This window comes from Myotis yumanensis, unplaced genomic scaffold, assembly GCF_028538775.1.
Source record: "Myotis yumanensis isolate MYYU_CA2020_CCGP unplaced genomic scaffold, mMyoYum1.0.hap1 SCAF_4, whole genome shotgun sequence".
NCBI lineage: Eukaryota > Metazoa > Chordata > Mammalia > Chiroptera > Vespertilionidae > Myotis > Myotis yumanensis.
The window spans coordinates 14,788,573-14,809,936 of record NW_027223755.1 but is presented as its reverse complement, the minus strand read 5'-3'; the positions used below and the strand labels follow the sequence as shown (position 1 = coordinate 14,809,936).

General features: G+C 40.0%; 1 protein-coding gene across 1 annotated transcript in view; it reads left to right on the top strand.

Moving 5' to 3' along the window:
- DNAH5 (dynein axonemal heavy chain 5) overlaps positions 1–21,364 on the top strand; it is a 183,356-nt gene that overhangs the window by 99,911 nt on the left and 62,081 nt on the right. Inside the window, exons 43-52 of the mRNA XM_070411907.1 lie at positions 193–434; positions 2,795–2,971; positions 3,319–3,520; positions 6,130–6,272; positions 6,927–7,061; positions 15,151–15,273; positions 15,463–15,676; positions 16,852–17,075; positions 18,839–19,037; positions 21,121–21,293. Coding sequence (XP_070268008.1) covers positions 193–434; positions 2,795–2,971; positions 3,319–3,520; positions 6,130–6,272; positions 6,927–7,061; positions 15,151–15,273; positions 15,463–15,676; positions 16,852–17,075; positions 18,839–19,037; positions 21,121–21,293 — 1,832 coding nt within the window. The remainder of the gene's footprint in view (positions 1–192; positions 435–2,794; positions 2,972–3,318; positions 3,521–6,129; positions 6,273–6,926; positions 7,062–15,150; positions 15,274–15,462; positions 15,677–16,851; positions 17,076–18,838; positions 19,038–21,120; positions 21,294–21,364) is intronic.

Sequence of the window (21,364 nt, the reverse complement as noted above, 5' to 3'; positions counted from 1 at the left end):
CCCTGGGCCTGGAATTGAACCAGCGACCTCTTGGTGCAGGGGTTGACGCTCAACCAACTGAACGACACCAGCCAGGAACAAATTATTCAGTTTAGGTGTTTGATTGCTGTTTAAGGAGACTCATTAAGGGCTACATTTGTGTATGTATGCTCCCCCCCCCACCACACACACACCTTTGCTTGTATATTCTAGGGGAGCATATCTGGATAGTTCTTGATGGTCCAGTCGATGCCATCTGGATTGAAAATCTGAATTCTGTTTTGGATGATAACAAAACTCTAACCCTTGCCAATGGTGATCGGATTCCCATGGCTCCAAACTGCAAGATTATTTTTGAGCCTCATAACATTGACAATGCTTCTCCTGCTACCGTCTCAAGGAATGGAATGGTTTTCATGAGTTCTTCTATCCTGGATTGGAGTCCTATTCTGGAGGTATGATTGGAGTCTTTCCTTTGTGTAAAGACAAAGCGGATCCTTTAGTGTTGTTCAGGTAGAGTGCCTGCTGATTTTTCCGCAGACCCGCAGGGCGTAATTGCACTTTAATGCTACTGTTTATGGGAGATCGTTGAATGCTCTGGGACATGCAAACCCTGATGGCCCCTTACAGGTTTCTTCAGTGCTCTTCTAATCATGGGAGATCTGTGATTTCCAACCCTTAGGTTGGGGAGTAATTGCAAGGCCCAGGTGAATCAATAACCCCACTGAACAGTGACTGAATAAATAACATTAAATTTTTTCACTTTGGGGATTCATGACATTTTTAAAAGGTATTCATTCGCATAAAGTTTGGGAGCAGCGATCTTAGAATATTAACTTGAAGAGGACAATTTATTAAAATTGCATAGAAGGGATTTTTATTAGACTCAGGATTATAATATTTTAAGTTTTACTTGGAAATAATATTTCAGATAATTTCTCTTTAATGCCTGATAAGGGATATTATTTTATTACTACCAATATATCCTAGAGTGTATTACTGATAAGTAGATTATAATTAGATACTATAGTGTAAGGCAGAATGCTTGTTAGATAAGCCATCTGTAAAACTTTATTTGACATTGTTAGTCAGATTATTTTCAGTTACATGTTTTGGAGATGATTTGGATAGAAAACTTATGAATTCATAATTTGGATAAAGTAGATGTTTATTTTATATTGCCATTAAATTTTTGTGCTTCTTTTTGTGTATGGGTATATCCTGACTTATAATAATGCATTTTCAGAATTTACACATCTTTGAGTTTTGAAAGGGTTTACATCTGGTAAAGTATGAAGATGTGAAGGAGGAGATTATATAGCAAAATGATACTGACATTGGTTATGTCGCTAAAAATTCTTCTAAAGGTTTCAGATTTCACAAATACGTTATCATTCATTAAGAAGAATACAGAGCAAGTGTTCTCAAAGTGTTCTCAACCCTGGTTTTGCAAAAATAGTCACCAATGACTGTTCTTATAACACAGATGATTGGGTCACCCCCCCCCCCGGCCCCCCCCGCCCCCCCGGCCCCCCCCGCCCCCCGGCCCCCCCTGCCCCCCCCCCCCCCCCCCCCCGTCCCCAGGCTTGGTAACTACAGGTACAGCATACTCCAAGTCAAAGTGTATTTATGCGATTTCCCCCCAAATTCACAAAGGCTTTAAAAATACTTTTATGCTGCTAGCTAATAAATATTGTTATTTATGAAATGAGCTTCTATTATATCTTGTCAATGTTGAGGCTGAGTTGGGCATTTACATTAATGGTAGACCTACGTAATATTTTTATATGCTTTTAACGAATGCAGTTTCTTCCTACAAATGAGTGGGAAGAAGCAAGACTCACAACAATCCGGGAGCAGTGCAAGGCCGTGCTGAGGGGGTTATGAGAGGGCAGAGTAATGGGGAGGGTGTTCATGGGAATCTCAGCCCCAGGGAACCAAACTGATTCCTGGCCCCGGGGTTGATGTTTTTGGTCCCATCGACTCAAAAGTGCTGTCTTGTTTTCATTTCATGAGTTGATGAGTAATTTGGAACCAACATTATATTGCTTCTGTTTGGAGTCTTTAAGAATGAGCTGATGTCTTCATGCCAAAGGAACTTTCTTCTCCTTAAGAAAATACTGTTTTGTGTTAAGTGCTATTTTTGTTATGAATCACTTGTACTTTCCTAATATTGGGTTGCACAGATGACTAAATTCTCTAATTTCTTGAGAATTCTTTGATATTTTTCTACATTGGTTATTAATTAAACCATTGGTGAAAATCTTTGTTTTCCATTTTGCAAAATCTGGGTATGGATTTCCTTTGTTGATCTTGTATTCTGCTTTGTTTTAAAACATTATTTCCATATATTGCTCCCTTATTTTTTCTAGCATATTTTAATCAAGAGCTGAATATTTTTTCTCCATATTGGCTTTAAGAATTGAGCATATGTGTAGTGAAGTAGGTGACTGTGTGGATGCTAGAGCCAGATTCCGGGTTTGAATTTTGGCCTTGCCACCTACCAGCTATGGGATCCTGGGCATGTTACTTAAATTCCCTGGGCTCCAGTTTCTTCATATGTAAAAGAAGGATAATAATAAGTCTTACTTCATAGAATTGTTTGGAGCATTTAATGAGTTAATACATGAAGGAATTTATAGCAAGGGTGCAGGCCAGGCTGAGGGACACACCCCCCCCTCCAGTGCCCATCATAAGTGTGGTATAATCATTAGATATTGTTATTAATCGATATTTTAAAAGCTTTTGTTCCACCATGACCATTTCGCTGGTGTGCTAATAAATCTAATTCATGCATTAATTTGTACATGGACAGGGCTTTCTTAAAAAACGCTCACCTCAAGAAGCTGAAATCCTTCGGCAGCTGTACACCAAATCTTTCCCCGCCCTGTATCGCTTCAGTATTCAGAACTTAGAATACAAGATGGAGATGCTCGAGGCCTTTGTCATCATGCAGAGCATTAACATGCTGCAAGGTCTGATCCCTCCGAAGGTAAGTGGCTCGGTTTTCTGGAGAATTTTCTCTCATTGGCGGAGTCATACTGTGCAGAGGGCAATATTTGAAATTGCTTTTGTTAGAGCTGTGGGGAGGGGAGATGTTTCAAACATGGACCTGCATATTTGCCCCCCCCCGCCCCCGTAAAGCCAGCTGTGGTTTTGTAATTTAGTTGCAGGTTTGCAAACCAGCTTGGTTGGTTTTCCTTTAGATCAGTGTTGCACTGGTTTCCCAGTCATACTCATCTTTCCCTTGTTCTTGTTTTGGGCGAAAACTGTTGACCCTTTTATGTCTTGGCTATTTTCTTTACAACATCAAAGCAAAGTTTTGTTCTTTCGGTTCAGGAACAGGGTGTGGAGGTCACGCCGGGGCACCTGGAAAGGCTGTACGTCTTCTCCCTGATGTGGAGCGTGGGGGCCCTGCTGGAGCTGGGGGGTCGGCGCCGGCTGGAGCACTGGCTGCGGTCTCAGGAAGCGCTGGCCTTGGACCTGCCGCCTCTATCCGGGGCCGACGACACCATGTTTGACTATTACGTCACGTCCGATGGTGAGGATGCTCACTTCCATTTATATGTAGCCCACGAGAACAGTTTTATATATATGGTGAAACTCTTGCTTGTAAAATTAAAATGGAAATTCTCATGTGTGAAGGAAGCTAATTGTTTCTTTTTCAAATATCGTGTACTGAACTTTTAATGAATTAAAAACAAATTTAACCCCCCCCCCCCCAAATCAGTTCCATATTAGCTATTCATGATACAATCAGTAATTTATATAAAAACTAGAGGCCTGGTGCACAAAAATTTGTGCACTCGGCAGGGAGGGGGGGGTCCCTCAGCCAGGCCTGTGCCCTCTTGCAGTCTGGGACCCCTCAGGAGATAATGACCTGCTGGCTTAGGCCTGCTCCCGGGTGGCAGAGGGCAGGCCCAATCCCTAGGTGCTGCCCCTGGTTGGGCTCAGAGCAGGGCCGATTGGGGAGTTGGGGCGCTGCCCCCTGTCATGCACAGAGCAGGGTGGATCTGGAGGTTGCGATGCCACCCTCAGTCACGCTCAGGGTACAGCCGATTGGGGGGTTGGGGCACTGCCCCCTGTCACACTCAAGGCAGGGTCGATAGGGAAGTTGCGGCGCCACCCCCTGTCACGCACAGAGCAGGGCCGATCAGGGGGTTGGGGCGCTGCCACTGTCACACTCAGGGCAGGGCTGATGGGGAGGTTATGGCTCTACCCTGTCACACACAGAGCAGGGCCCGTGGCGGGGGGGAGGGGGTGTTGGGGCGCCGCACTCTGTCACACACAGAGCAGGGCCGATCAGGGGGTTGGGGCGCCGCCACTGTCACACTCAGGGCAGGGCTGATGGGGAGGTTATGGCTCTACCCCGTCACACACAGAGCAGGGCCTGTGGGGGGGGGGGGGGGGGTTGGAGCACCGCCCTCTATCACCCACAGAGCAGGGCCGATCAGGGGGTTGGGGCGCTGCACCCTGTCACACACAGAGCCGCAGGGCAATCAGGGGGTTGGGGAGCTCCCCCCATCAGGCACAGAGCAGGGCTGATCAGGGGGTTGGGGCGCCTTCCCCTGTCACAAACAGAGCAGGACGGATAGGGAGGTTGTGGCCCCGCCCCCTGTCACACACAGAGCCGCAGGGCGATCAGAGGGTTTGGGCGCTGCCCCCTGTCACGCTGATCCCAGTGCTGGGAGGCATATTACCCTTTTACTATATAGAATAGAGGCCTGGTGCACGGGTGGGGGCTGGCTGGTTTGCCCTGAAGGGTGTCCTGGATCAGGGTGGGGGTCCCTACTGGGGTGCCTGGCCAGTCTGGCTGAAGGGCTGAGGGCCATTTTCAGGCTGGCGGGTGACTGAAGCTCCCAACTGCTCCTTTTTTTCTTTCTCTTTTTTTATTCTGGGCCAGCTTTAGCTCTGAGGCCTCGGCTGCTGATAGCAGGTTTCTGGCCTTTGTTTACCTTCTGTATTTGATACAATGTTGCGGTCCAGCTGGCTGAAACCCTGCTGAATAAAGCAGGTTTCTGGGGTTTTGTTTAGCTTCTATATTTGCAACATAGTTGCTTAGAGTTGCAGCTGAGAGGCCGGCAAGTCAGGCGGGGAACATTGGAGTCCGCCATCACTGGAGCAAGCAAGCCTCCCTGTTAGCTTCAAGCTGCCTAGCTGCCGGCCTCCATCTTGGCTGGCAGTTAATTTGCATATCTCCCTGATTAGCCAATGGGAAGGGTAGCGGATGTACGGCTAATTACCATGTTTCTCTTTTATTAGATAGGATTACAAAGCGTGAAGTATATTTTCACCAAATATGTGTGTACCTATATACATCTATATCTATACCTATACTTTAAGTATTTCTATGTGCATACATATATATATCATATATATATGAAGTACATACGTATCCTTTATAATAAAAGGCTTATATGCAAATCGACCGAACTGTAAAATGACCAGTTGCTATGACACGCACTGACCACCAGGGGGCAGATGCTCAACGCAAGAGCTGTCCCCTGGTGGTGAGTGTGCTCAGCCAGAAACCCTGAGCCAGGCTCATGGCTGGTGAGTGTGGGCTTAGGCCCGTGGAAGGCTCCCGGACTATGAGAGGGTGCAGGCCAGGCTGAGGGACACCCCCCCCCCCCCACTCCAGTGCACAAATTTCGTGCACCAGGCCTCTAGTACAGATATGAAATGCATATATATATATATATATATATATATATATATATATATATATGCAATATTTATATATGGCATCCTAGGGGCTTATATTTTTTGTCTTACAATTAAGGAAGTGAGTAATGAAAAAGTTTGTGAGGTTAAACATTTAAAAATGATTTTATGTACATACCACTGTCACAGTGTTCTGTATGTTTATACAGACTTTATGTTATTGAAAACCTACATATTTAAAAGAAAATTTCAGGATTCTTTGAAATATTTCTTAGTAGTATGAATTTGGAATAGTTCCTAGGGAAATTCTGACTCAGCTAACACATACTTGAATAGTACTTAGATCTCTCAGATTTCAATGATCTTTATTTTATGGGGAGTTTTTGGAAGATGTCTTTATGAAATGTCAAGGATGTCTGCTCATTACAGTCAGTTAAATTATTAATAGGAGTGACTATGGCGAGGTGAATGTTCTGTTTACCTCAGGTAAATGGATGCACTGGAACACCTGCACCGAGGAATATGAGTACCCACCTGACACCACCCCAGAATATGGCTCCATCCTGGTGCCGAATGTGGACAATGTGAGGACGGACTTCCTAATTAAAACCATCGCTAAACAGGGCAAGGTATGGCTCTTTAACTTTTATTAAAAATCGCATATTGAGAACACGAATCTAAATGTTACCCCGATTAGTATGCTTCTTTTATTATTCTCCAATAACAATATTAGCATTGAATAGCTCTCATTCATAATTAATTATTTCTTATGAGAGAAGGTGAATTTTGACTTGTTTTTTAAAGAGAAATCCATGTCTTTGGATTATTGTATTACTTTGCTAGGGCTGACATAAGAGCTGGTGGCTTAAACAAGATACTTTTTTTCCCCCCACAGTTCTGGAGGCTTGAAGTCCAAGATGAATGTGTCAGGTTTAGCTTTCTTTCTGAAGCCTCTCTCCTTGGCTCACAGATGGCCTACTGTCCTTCCACGGCCTTTATCTGTGTGCGAGCATCCCTGCTGTTTTTTTATGTATCCAAATGTCCTCCTCTTATAAGGATGCCAGTTAGATTGAAGTAGGGCTCACCTTAATGCCCCATTTCAACTTAATTATCCCTTTAAAGACCTTTTCTCCATATATAGTCACATTCTGCAGTATTAGGGGCCAGAGCTTCAAACTATGAATTCGGGGCGGGGCGGGGGGAGCGTGGGGGGCACTCTCAGTTCAGCCCATGAAAATCATCTTATTGTATTTCTTGGATTTCTTTCTCAACCCCTATTGTAGGCTGTGCTGTTAATCGGTGAGCAAGGAACAGCTAAGACAGTCATAATGAAAGGATTTATGTCAAAATACAATCCTGAAAGTCACATGACCAAGAGTCTGAACTTTTCTTCTGCAACCACCCCACTCATGTTTCAGGTACTGGCTCTTGGGGTTTGCTTAGCAGCCTAGGTTTGTGATAAACTGGAGGCTCCGATCTCTCTACTGTTCTGATGTGCCTGCTGAGCTGCTTCTCCACCCTCACAGCCATGATAGATCACTACATATTTCTTCCATTATCTCTCTTATTCAACTGCAGTAGAATTTCTCTCTAATTAGATTAAAACATATAAACATCTTAAATAATGGAGAAACAAAAAACTTATATAAGGTATCAAAGACCTTGATCCTGTTTAAAATGGCTATGTAGGAAAGCCTGCAAAATCTAAAGTGGACTGAAAGAAATATTTATTCCTCCACCGAAACCTACTTCCTCTCCTTATTGTTGTTATCAAACCCCAGTTTTTGAGTCTCTGTGCCAGCATGCATGGCCCAAAGAAATGCGCGAGCAGGAGTTTGCAGTGAAGAAAGGAAGTAGTTCATTACTGTTAAGATTGCCCAGTCCAGAGTGGGGGTGAGCTTGTGCTCTTAAAGACCCGACTCCCTGATGACGTGTACATTACAGATTACATAGGGCCAAATCGCAAGATACGGTGGGTGGGTTAGGGGTTCTGCGTTGTGTTAGAAACTGAGTGGCCGGAGGTGAGGTAAGGGTGATACCTCATTTCTTCAGCTCTGGAGGGCAGCTCTGAGGTCTGCCCTGGCCTCCCTCTGTCTGGTTCCATGGAAAAGTAGCTAGGGGCCATTCCACCCTAGGACTCAGGAGCTGAAACATAACTTAGGCCAAGATGTTGTCTTAAGTCTAACAGAGATCCAGACCTTGTAACCATTAGTCAGGTCACGAGACTTTTGTCTTCTGCTGCCTCAAGCGTTAATGATTATTGGAAGAAAGTCTAGGTCCATGAGGTGGAGAGAGGGAGAAAAAGATGATTTTCTAAAGCTATAGTCACAAATCAAATCAAATCATTAGGACCCTCAAATTTCACTGTCTGCTTTTCTGTGGGTATTACCATTATTCTAGCCTTTAGACTGGATACATTGGAGGCATCTTTGATGGATCTCTTTTGAATCAAGGGCAGCTAATGTATCTAAGGAAATACCTGTCACAGCCTTTCCTTTTTCTTCATTCTCCCTGTCTGCCTCTACATAATCCACTTCTTGATTCCACACCAGGGGAGCAGCATGAAGGAATCCCCAGCTGGTCTTTGTTCAAGTCTAATTCTTTTACAGTCTACCTTTTATTCCCCTTCTAATCTCCGGTTCATATATTGTCACTTTTATCTGTTGTTCCCTGGCTTAACATTTCGCAATAGCTCCCATTATCAATTGCAACAAGGAGGACTTTTATACTAAGGATGCTACCCTATCATATCATTGAAGAGTCACAGGAAACCCCCCACGCCCCACCCTGAACTTGCATTGCTTTTGTCAATGAAGCTGCCAAGAATGACCTGGGTTTGCAGTGGCTGGTTGGTTGTTTTCTCCTGTTCCTAAGTCATCTAAGACGCTATTGAAATGGGAGGAAATCCAAAGTGTCATTTCATGCTTCAGTTGTTCTTAAATCACCTCTCATATCTTCATCCTTCCGGGACGAAGCGGGGGGTGCAGCCACGGGAATCGAGGCAGCCACCGCACCTGCGGCTGCGAGGGAGGGATCCAGGCAGCCGTGGCTGCGAAGGCCTACTCTTGCATGAATTTTGTGCATCAGGCCTCTAGTGCATTAATAAAAGGACACATTTTATACATTAAAAATGGAAGGGAAGTTTTTAGGAGAATCCAAATCCCAAGAAGTTTGCTTTTGATTAACTTTGTTGTTCTTTAGTTGTCAGAATGAAAATATCAAAGAGCAATGAAAAATATTAAGAGCATAGCTAAATCATGGCATTTTCTGACTTAATGTAATTGGTGACTGCAGAATGCCAATAAACTAAGACCATTGATTAAGTTTCTAAATAAGACTGCCAACTATGGAATGCTCTTCTTTTAGAGGTGGCATTTTTAATACTGCTAGCCTTCAATCAAATGAATACTATTTCAGTGTTGTGATGGTGTTACTGGGAAGGAGATCTGGCTGGCCCTTGGCAGGTCTGCCTAGGCTGGCTTGTAGTGTGTGGGTTCTTTACTTTGTTCAGGAACAGTTTCACAACACGAGTCCAGGTGACTATGAGGGAACATTTATTAAAGCTGAAGACAGTAAAACAAGAAAGAGCTTAGCATAGAAGAAGTAATAGGAGAGCCTAGGCTGGGCTGCTCTCGCTCTCTGGGAATTGAACTTGTTACCTTGGCATATGTCTCTTTAACATAAGCTATTTATTAATTTTCTGGAAAGAAGGCATGTATTACCTAGAAAGCAACCCCTTTGTTGATATGCAAATTCATAAACTATATAATAAACTTCTAACAATGGTACCATATTGTGATCATTAGAAGAATTATGAAGCAGGATTTTCTGATTCACAAGTACTTTAGACCAATTCCCTCCTGTCCTTCAGTGTGAAGGTGGTATCAACAATTCTTTTGTTTTCTGTTCAGAAACATCACAGGATCATATACTCTAGTGCCTGTTTTGACTGCTAAGCATCCAAGCTTTTGATTAAGTTAGAGTCATTAGTTTTCGGAAGCTTTCGATTAGCCAAACTGCTGTAATTAACGTTCTCACTGTAATTTCAGCCTTTTATGCAGAACAAGGGCTGATGGAGCCGAGCATCTGTTTCAGTATCTCCCACTTATCTGGATCCAAACCAAGTTGAAATTCTAGATGAGAAAATGGTACTGTTCAATCATCCTTGTTGCCATGATAGCACACAGTCTATTTTCAACAGGGTTTCCTTTGTGTTCACCGTGCTATCGCTCTCATATCTTTCATCAGTTGAAGGACTGGCTGTATGTCCCTTTTTGCCTGGGACAGTCCAGTTTACTTCCATTGTCTGAGATTAATAATTAATGGCATGTCCTGTCACGATCAAAAGTGTGTGCTTTGGGCAAAAATTATATGGTCACCCTATTCTTTGGTGGAGAGAATTCAGTTGGTCTTTTAAAAGAGACTTCTCATTTATTCCACAAACAGATATTGTTTTAATGTATTTTTCTATTTTTTTGAAAGTAATCCATATATATCTTTCAAAATTTAAGCAATACAGAAAGATAAGAAGAAAGTGAAAGTTTCTTAAGAAAATTTTCTAAATTCTGAATTTATCTTTTCTAAAAATAATCATAAAGTGTTTTGAATGTAACAGTATTATAAATGGTTTGCATATCAATAGGTTTTGTTTTTTAGAAAAATAAGACTCAAAGAGCTGGGAAGGAAATTCCATATTTTTTTCTAGACTCAGAACTGTGTTTTCAAATGCAATTGTAGGCAGAAGACTAAGCTACACAACAAGGAGCCAGGATTTGCTGTGGTGGAATTGGAGCTGGGCTCCTGCGACCTCTTCTAGCCTCATCCTTGCTTCCTGCAGGGGTCCCTGCATTAGCAGAGTATTCTTTTGACTCCTCAAAACACAATTGGAAGACTATTTTGCAGAGGGAGATTATGTGAAAGTATTTTTTCGTGATCAAATGTCAGATGTTACTGTTAATATTAATGCACTCAGGTGGAGGGAGATGAAAGTTCACACAGTCGGGGGCAAAACCTGAGAAACCTGATTCCCACGACTTCCAGGTTGCACCCCTGTGCTTCCTTCTAATGGCTTGTCTTTATCCAAATTGACATTCAAATAATTGATTCAATACTTAGTAGTGCATTTGTTTTATTTTTACCTTGTAATTATGCACTATTATATTTTCATGTTGCTTGCAACTACCATTTGTACAAGGCTAACGATGGTGGTGATTTCACAGCATCCTGGGCATTTAACATCCAGATAGTAGGAATTGGACTCTGTACCAGGTGCTTCTTCTTGTGCTTTGTCTTCTCTCTTCTGGAGAGGGATGAAGGAGATCCTTAGCCAGAGGCATGCTAAGGTGGTGATGTCATTACCACCAGAAAGCTAGGCAGTAGATTTTTTAATAAAGAGAATAAACTCTCCATTGTGAGAGATACGACAACCGCCACCTGTGTGGCTAGGGTTCAGGACCTGGAAAAGGGCCATGCACAAATGATGACACTAGACAAGAAATATGAATTTGGAAATCACAGGGGGCCAGGCGGAGAACCCAACTCTACTGGAAGGGCTTCACTGGTGCCAAGGCCATGCTTGCTTTTTATTCAATTTTAGATACACATCTTGCCCTTAGTAGGGCAGGCAATTATGGTAGCAGACAGACTATCTTAAAGGTCAGTAAATATTAGTAAAGATTCACTTTGAGACTATTAGATCTTAAAGCACCACTGTCATAACTGGGATAACCCTGGTTTTCCATCTGTGTGTGAGATAACACCGGGGTCCTTTGTTTGGTTCTATAAATTGCTTAAGATGATGTCATGCTGACTACCATTCCCAGATTTCAAAGTAAAATTTTTTTGTTTATTCTCAGAGAACAGTATAAACTTTCCATAATCCAGGCTCTTGCTAGAGATTTCAAAAATTTAAAAAAATATGTTTTTATTGATTTCAGAGAGAGAGGAAGGGAGAGAGATAGAGAGATAGAAACATTAATCAGCTGCTTCCTGCATACCCCCTACTGGAGACAGAGCCTGTGACCAGGGCATGTGTCCTGACTGGGAATCAAACCGACCACCTCTTAGTTCATGGCTCAGTATTCAACTGCTGAGCCACACCGGCCAGGTTCCAATTTTTTTTTAAATCAATAGCTGGGTTGAGAGAAGTAACATTTTAAGGAAGAACAGTCATCTACATCAGTATTTCAGAAGTTGTGTTTGGCTAATGCTTATCCCAAGAGATTTCTCTTGCTCAGAAATGGCTACTCTAGGAATATGTAAATAAGGTTCTCATAATGAACACTAAACCAGCCTGTGAGATGAACATCAGTCTATGGTATGTTTTTATTGCTAAATGAATCTGAATGAATCATGACCTGGAAGGGCTGGAACAAAGAGACTGAAGAGTATTTATAAATGAGACTGGAATGGTAAGCAGGGAGCATTATGGAGGTCCCTGTAAATCACTAACAGGGAACCACTGGAGTATTGATTAGGGTTACATTGCCGCTTAGGGAGTTCATTCTGCCTGTGGAGGTGGAGAACAAGATGGAAGAGATGTGGCTGCACTCAGAGGGACTGGAGAGGGGGTGGCTGCAGTAATTCCTCAGGAGGGAGGTTGGCTGGACCAGGAGAATAAAAGTGGGAATGGAAACAGCACCGAGATGCATTCAAGTTGTGGTTAGAAAGCAGAACTGACAGGTTGAGTGGATATTATTGGTGGAGAGGGATGGAAGAGAGAGAAAAAAGTTAAAAATGACTCCAGGTTTCCTGTCTTTATGTATATATCAAATGTTGACTGATAAATACATTGGGCCAGATACCCTTCTAGGCACTGAGGATGCAACGATGAGAAAGATACGAGGTGCTGACCTCCTTACATTCTGGTGGAGGAGATAGGCAGTAATTAACTAAACTAATATACCTATTTTCATTAACTGGACCATGGTTTATATCACCAAAACAATGGGAGAGGTGGGAACAGAAGTCAAAGAGATCAGGGAGAATGTGGGTGATAGGTTACTACAAAAATGATCAGTAATTCTTTAGGGATACAGGAAATTATAAGTCACACATGTGTATGACTTATAAAGAAGTTTCCATACTGACTGGAGGAGGCTAGGGAGGCAATTTACGTGAGTGTGACATTAATCCCCATGAGAAAGACAAATAGCTGACCTAGGCCATGTAGGTAGTTGGGGCCTAGTTCTGAAATGAGCACACAGGAGTGGGTGCAGACTTTAGGTGAGTAAGAGGTGTTTATGTTTAGATGTGCTGATTTTGTTATGTGATGGATCATCCAAGCGGGGAAATCTAGTTGGAGATACCAGTCCAAGTCTGTGGTTTCCCCACACATTCCCAAATAGGTGTGTGGGGAGTAAAACACACAATTACTGTGTTTCAGGCCTTCAGGAGGTCCCAGCAAACTTCAGAATTCATTAGGTAACTACTTAATGGGCAGCAATTCTAAAAACAGAAAGAAGTCTCAACTCCAGGTTCACAAGCTATTTATTTGTTCTCCCTACTTTGTTTTTGTCAAATTAGCTCTTTTATGATATATATAGCTTACTAATAATTTCCTGCTATTTCAAAGAAATTAAGGTCATAATGAAGGGGCAGAAAGTGCAGGTATGTGGCTATTGCTTCATATTATCTCACTTAGTCCACCTATGGCTTTTAGCTCTTAAAATCGCCCCCCACCCCGCCCCCTTAAGACATAAAATCTTTATGTGCCTGTGTGTTCTCACAAATAGACCTGGGAATGCCAGGAAAGCTCTAGTGCCAGAGGGAGGTGTCGGGAGATTATTAATTGCCTTATGCATTTAAATTCATTGGAAAGCAGAGCTAAATTTAGCCTGGTTCATTACTTCAAACAGTTTGCTTCTATGTCAGGGAATATAAAATTCTTTCTGCCATTGCACTGTTGTCATGGGAGATTTGTTTCGCAATTGAATGAGTTGTGATATATTTATATATCTTTCTATATAAAACCGGTAAAAAATATTCATATCTTTTGCTATTTATTATTTGTTAAAATGAGGATAGAAACTTAAAATTTAAAATTACCAAACTGTGACCATTTCCAAGGACAGATGCATAGATTTTTGCTTATATCATGGCCTTATTTTCTGGTTGTACCTTGGATATTAAAGTCATTTTTTACTGGTTTACTCATCATGAAATAAGAGAAAGCCTTTTTGGATAGGAGGAGAATGCATTTTATGTCAGTATACCTCCACTTTCTCCTATATTTATGCATTATCTTTAATATGACTTAAAATCAAGGATCTGTACAGTGGTAGGACTGAAATGAGGTCTTTAAGACTGAGCTTCTCAAGCAGGCGTGGGATATACTCTGGTAGTCTCTTTAGATCCCATAAATCTTTCATCTTTACTAAAGCAGGGGTGGGGAACATCCAGTTCCCGGGCCGTATAAAGCCCATGAAATCATTTGGTCTGGCCCTGCCAAGGCATTAGGGCTGAGTTAATTAAATGTCTGACCAAATACAGCAGGCTAATTTTTAAGTTCATAATTTTGTATGGCCCGAGAATGATGTTATAAATATCCAAATGGCCCTTGCAGGAAAAAGGTTCCCCACCCCTGTCTAGAGCATGGGAACCACAAAGCCCTTTCTGTTTTCTTTGCGGTGCTAGCTCTGGTTAATCAGTGCATACATTTTGAATGACCGATTAATTTACAAGCTACATTGTATTACCATGGAAATGATAACATCATAGTCAACAATCTGGGGTCCTTCTCCCATGTTCCTCTTACCCCTTTCAACACTCCTTCCACCAGTTTTTTTTTTTTTAGTTGAAGTGTAATTGACACATAACATTACATTAGTAGTTTCATCAGTTTTAAGGTTCTTTTTCATATTGCTAGGGAAGTGTTTTTATAGAGCACAGTGTGTTCTCCTGTGCCACCTAAGCTCAGAAGGTGGAAATGAGAGAGGAGAGGTGGGTGAGTGCTGTTCATTTTGTCTCAAGGGATGAGAAGTGATGCAGAGCGAATCTGCCCCAGAGCAGTGAGTCTGGATGGCGTCAGGCCACAGGAGCCAGGTGGCAGCCTCCTCGTGGAGGGAGAGCCGTCTTTTGCCTACAGCAGGCTGAGCAGCTCAGAGCCCAGTCCTAAGAAGCTTCTTGGATAGTAGCCCTGTTTACCTTTGTCCCTCATTATAAAGGCTGGCCTCTTTGAACAATGGGGGTGGAGGTTAAAGTGTCAGCAACATAGGCATAAAGAGACAAAAGTAAATTTGTAGACATGGCCTGAAGAGTCCCATCCCATTAAAAATTTACATGGATTAGAATTTTATTTACTCCTAAAATAAATCATGTTTTCAAAGGTTGTAAACATTATCAAGATAATTTAGGCACTTTGCACCCCGCATTCCAGATTTAAGGGGAGTTTGGGTTGTTTTTCTGAGTAATTCCTGTCAATTCAAGTGTCCCTAAATTTTTTAAATAATTGACCACGTTTTAGGGGATATTTTCACAGGCATTTCTGTTGGCTTTCTTGTTTAACAGAGGACAATAGAGAGTTATGTGGATAAACGCATGGGTACAACATATGGCCCTCCTGCAGGAAAGAAGATGACTGTTTTTATTGATGATGTGAATATGCCAATTATCAATGAGTGGGGAGACCAGGTATGTTGAGTCTTTTTGTGCACTTTCTTTAATTCAACATGGATTTATTCTTGATGAATCAGTATTTTTCTGGTTTTCCAACATATAATTCCTGAATTCCCATCAAGTCCATTGATTTGAAGCAGTCAAGAAGTTAGGTTCTAGCAGATAAAGGAGTGACATTTTAATTCTGAAAGTTGTCTTTCCTAGGTTACTAACGAGATAGTACGGCAGCTGATGGAACAAAGTGGTTTTTATAACCTAGAGAAGCCTGGGGAGTTTACCAGCATTGTGGACATTCAGCTTTTGGCAGCCATGATCCATCCGGGGGGTGGACGCAATGATATACCCCAAAGACTCAAGAGGCAGTTCTCTATATTTAACTGCACTTTGCCCTCGGATGCTTCCATGGACAAGATCTTTGGTAAGATGAGTGTTGATGGGGCTTGGGGAGGGAAGAGCAATTCCTTGTTTTCCAATGAGAAATATATTGCTAGAGGTCAACACAGAGGGAGCACTGGGTGGCTCCTTAATCTGTTGCCCTTATCAATCTCTAGTACTGTATTTTGTTTATATAAGGACTTATATAATGCAATCATTTCCTCATGGACACACAAATTTGAAGTCTGGATTGATACAATATCAAGCCAAAGGTTTATATAGCTGGTACTTCAACCAACCTGTATAATGATTCTGGCCAAAGAAATAATTTTGCACAGAAATAATTTTGCACTGAGATTAATTATAGTCTCATCTTCCGAATAACTTATAGAGTAATAAATCATTGATTGATTACATATGTAGTATTTCAGGAATAATTTTATTGAAGAAACATAAGCCCAATAGATAATCATAATTATTTAACTGAGTAATAAAAATGATTTATAACCAATTTTGGAATTATTCTTTGCAGAAAAAGAGTGTAAGTTATGTCATTTGTCTTAAGTATTAATTTAGTTTTTCTGAACCTGATACTGAGAAAAAACTCCTAAGGATTACCCTAATTAATTTCTGACAGACCAAAATGTCAGCTTAGCACCCTAGGCAGCGCCTGCCTTCAATTACAGCAGTGGGCAAAGGTTTGGAAACCAAATGACATGTGAATTATCTAGACTTGGGAAAAGTAAAATGGAGCAGAAAGTATGACTGTTACCATTTTTAATTATCTTTTTTTTGGGTTTGGGGCCTGGAAAGTTTTATATATAAGGTAAATTAAAATATTTTGTAATGCATGAAAATGCAACAAAAGAATGGAGAAATCTTAGAGCAGCTATGAAATCTTCCTCTTTCTTATCTCTTTTATAAGGCATCTTTATATATTTATCAGTTACCCATTTAATAATATTGAATTAGTTCAGCTAGCGTTGCAGTAGTATTTCTTAATCAACTTTCCAGTATTTGAGTGCTAACCTACTTGAACTTGTATCTACTTTTTAGGTGTTAAAGATAAGAGAACATACTATAAATTTCCTTAATTTGTAGTTGTATATTAAAATGTGTAATTATATTTGTGCAAACTCTGCATTATAATGTTTTTTTATTTTAATTTAGTTTATTTGAACTGTCAGTCAAACTGTTATGCGTCTTTTCCCCTTTCAGGTGTCATTGGGACAGGCTACTACTGTATCCAAAGGGGTTTCTCAGAGGAAGTGAGAGATTCAGTGACAAAACTGGTTCCCCTGACACGCCTACTGTGGCAGATGACGAAGATGAAAATGCTCCCCACCCCTGCAAAATTCCATTACGTATTTAACCTTCGAGATCTTTCCAGGATCTGGCAGGGAATGCTGAACACCACCTCAGAGGTTATCAAGGAACCAGATGTAAGTAATACATAAGAAAGAAAGACAGACATTGTTATTCACCATACACCCTAGATTTTCTTAGTAATGTAATCTTTAGTGGAATTATGACAATATTTTTAGATGTTTTAGAACAGATATTTTTTCTTTGCTGTTTTTAAATGAACACAAATAAAGAAACAGTATGTCAGAAAATTTTACTTAAAAATTCTAATTAATTTAAGGTTTATGTTTAAGGAAATGGTATACATAGTTATTTTCTGTTAATAGAGTAAAAGGAACAATTGATTTTCTTTTCTCATCAGATGGTATTTTTAAAAACTAAATAATGGAACAGATCACTGTTGATTTTATTGTACAAGAGTCTTCATATTTTAAACATGACATTTTAACTTAAAAAGTAATTATCTTTAGAAATAATCAAAATTAAAAAAAGAAAACATTTGTTGTTATTCATTCATGATCTTTCCTTTCCATATCACTGAATGCATTGAAAGAATTATGTATTGCTAACATTGAATGGAGGCAGAATAGAAGAAAGAAAGTTCATTTGACAAAAAAATGAGCATTTGTACATCCACTGGAATATAATGGTTCCTAGCATTATAGAATTTCCTTTGAATAAGGAACCAAAGCATGGCTTGTGTGCTCAGGCTAATGTGACCTTGGCCTCTCTTTCAGCCTTTTATGGAACCAAAGAGGTCGTTAAGCAAATGGGTTTTAGGGCACATAAAAATACAGAGAAAATTGAGATATCAACTATACGGTCACTAGGCACAGTGTGTTGACTATTTAAAGGAACAACGTTACCCAGATGCTCACAAAGTAGGAATCTGCACTGGTTGACTCTAAGACAAGATATTTTGGTGAAAACTAACTCTCCTTGTTACAGAGAAGTGAGAGCCATTTTAACAGCAATGAACATTTTAACTTGATTTTCCCTTCAAAGTTATTGACAAATTAATGGCATGATGGAATAGAGTTCTCCAGCATTACCTTTTGAGTAGCCATTTTTGATGTTTATTTTAAATCAGTATAAATAGTTTTAGCAATTGGTTTTTATCATGAACTTTTATTTTAATGGAATTATTGGATATATTTCACTACACTACTTTTATATTTTGGCAACTAAATGGCATTCTATCATTAGAAATATAATGGCTTAAAAACCCTTCCAACTTGCAAAATGTTGCCAAGTTAAGACATTTCCACCAGACTTTCATATCAATGAGCTTAGGCAAACATTTGTTCTGCTTGCTATAGGGACAGGTGTGTTGGGCCATTATTTCCTTAACTTCCAGTTAACTTTTGGCCCTGAATTATCTAGCTTAGGTGATTGCCAGTTTTTTCTTTTTTTGCCTCAAATTATCATCATATGGTGTTAAGTAAATATACCTTTGTAAACCTCAACTGTGTAAGTGAGAGTTATTTATATACTGCATTTTATTTTATGGTCTGGCTACATGACTAATACTGACTAATTTATCATAAACATAAGACTTTTAAATAGAATATTAGTTTGTTGGTTGATCAGAGTGATTTTAGTATTTTGTCTAGAGATGTTTTCTTTTTCATTTAAAGAATGGAAATGAATAGAACCTACTTTCTGTTTAATATTCCTGAATGACACAGATTTGAAATGAAGGTAAGTATATCTTAACCCCAACTTTTCAAAATGTAGCACCTTAAATCAATAAGGATAGTACTCTACAATATCGTGACCTTGAATTCCCATCTCTGGCATAATGGCAACCAGTAGCACATTTTCACTGTGCTTTCTACAGGAACTGTTAAGGCTCTGGAAGCATGAGTGTAAGCGCGTGATAGCTGATCGTTTCACGGTGTCAGACGATGTGACCTGGTTTGATAAGGCTTTAGTAAGTTTGGTGGAGGAGGCGTTTGGTGAAGAGAAAAAACTCTTGGTGGATTGTGGAATCGACGCTTATTTTGTGGATTTCTTGAGGGATGCACCCGAATTGACAGGTAAACTATTGAAGCAGAATTTGAAATTCCCCGAAGGGTTATCTGAAGACAATAGGTTTGTCCTGTAAACTTTACTGAAACAAGCCTGGGACCACGCTAAGCATGCAACAAATATAGAATGAATATATAAGTGCATACTCCTGGAGTTCAGAGTTTAACTACTTTTTATGCACATGAGTCTTGGATATTAAGGTAGAGTTGGGAAACAGGATAGGACAGAATAGAGCACTTGGGACTTACAGCTGTCACACAGATGTAGATATGAGGAAGTGACTTGGCATACATTAGCTGGGCAAGTCTCTGAACTTGACTGAACCTCATTCTCCTCATTTATAAAAATGGAAATATTCATATAGGCATCATGGAGCACTGTGGGGAATACATGAAATGCTGTCTGCAGAAGGGCTTGGGCCATCTGTGGCTCATAGTCACTGCCGAATGAAAGGCAGCAAAAATGATGATGATTATTTGGGTCATCCCGAATGTTCACAGTCAAAAGAAGAACCTCAAACTATCTGAGAGGGCCATTGCATGTAATTAGAAAGAGATGGGTGATGTGGAGGCAAGCTTTTGTGGCTATGGTTCCATGAAAAATTGAGACATACTTTACTTTTCTTACGAAAAGAAGTATTGCTCCAATTATTTTTTTCCCTTAGAAATTATTTTCTTTCTTTTATTGAATGACCTCTTCTGAACTGAGGATGAATTTTAAGTTAATTTCCAAATTTAAAAAGGCATGTTTTAACACATGCTATGTATATCTTTTAAATGATTGAAAATGACAAGGCAGCCCCTTTCTAGATTTAATAAGGATGTATGTGATCCCAGTTTCTGATTGAAAAGTGTTAAAAAAGGAGGTTTATTGCTGGCTGTGCAGTTGGAAGGGACCTTCTCCAGAAAGACGCTGACACATTTTATTTTAAATCAGGTCACACAAATACAAAAATGCAGTAATGGTAAGAGCATTTGCTAGGTAATTAGAATTTATGTATTTTATTTCCTCTAATTGAGAAAGATACATATTTAGATTATGATTTTCAAGGAGCAAAGCACAAATGCTTTTTAGGGTGGGTGGCATCTTGAGGCAAACAATCTTTTGTGACTTCAAAGCACTTTGTTCCTCGAAGCTTGAGTTGAACATTGATGAAACAGTGACGTGACTATTGAAATAAGTTAGAGCTTTGCAAATAGGCCATGGTAATGATTATGTTGAATCAACTTCCTTTCCTTGTCATAAGAAGGTTAATACAAAATTATATTAGGACAGGGTCAATTGAAAATAATTAGTATTAGATTTGGAGGATCCACTCACTTTTTTAGTACCCAGTGAACTTCTAAGTTATTATTAGTATATTCAATTAATGTGTCACTTTTTTTTTCCTGTTACTGTTACCTGATAGTGAATTTATATGTGCTCAGTTTAGCTTTTTCTTTGGTATTATGCTTTATAGTCAAAGTTGGAAAAGTGTTAGGCTTGTATATGATATGTTTCTAGTGAAAAATATATTGATTTTATTATTTTCCCAGTGAAATAATTCAATATGTGTATTTATTTAGGAAATCATTATTCTTTTTCTCTCAACCCTCTACCTCCATTCCCTCAAATTTACTTCTATCCTTACCACTAACCTGAAATTTCTGAATTATAAAAATTGCCTGAGCAGATGCAATGATCTTTTTATTCTTATTAAAAATAATTTAATTCTTAGCCTCTGTTGCTGATATTGACATTACATTATTACTTTATTTGATCTTCATTTGGATGATTAGGTGAGTATCTCTGGGAAGATCCTTGAAATGACAATGTTCAACTATGGATGCAATTTAATTCAGTATTTATATTATTTGAAGTTGGCCTTTTCTGGGCAGGAAAGAACTATGACTATATAAGATCACAGTAATCCTAATGCTTTTAGTATTTGTTGCTTTCTTTTATAACAGTACATAATATGACATTTAGACAAAAATCAGTGTTATGTAGTATTAAATCATGGAGTTATGAGTGTACTAATTTACATTGAAGGAAGTAGGAAAGCCCAGCAAGTTGAAGACATTTAATTGATTCTTTTTTCCCTAATCCCAGGAGAAACATCTGAAGAGGCTGATACTGAGATGCCCAAAGTTTATGAGCCAATTGAGTCTTTTGATCACCTAAAGGAGCGTTTGAATATGTTCCTGCAGCTCTATAATGAGAGTGTCCGCGGTGCTGGCATGGATTTGGTGTTCTTCGAGGATGCGATGGTCCACTTAGTCAAGGTCAGTGGCCCTACCCATTAGTGCCTCCCCAAAGTGACAGACTGTTGGTTTCACACCAGAATTTCCCCCTC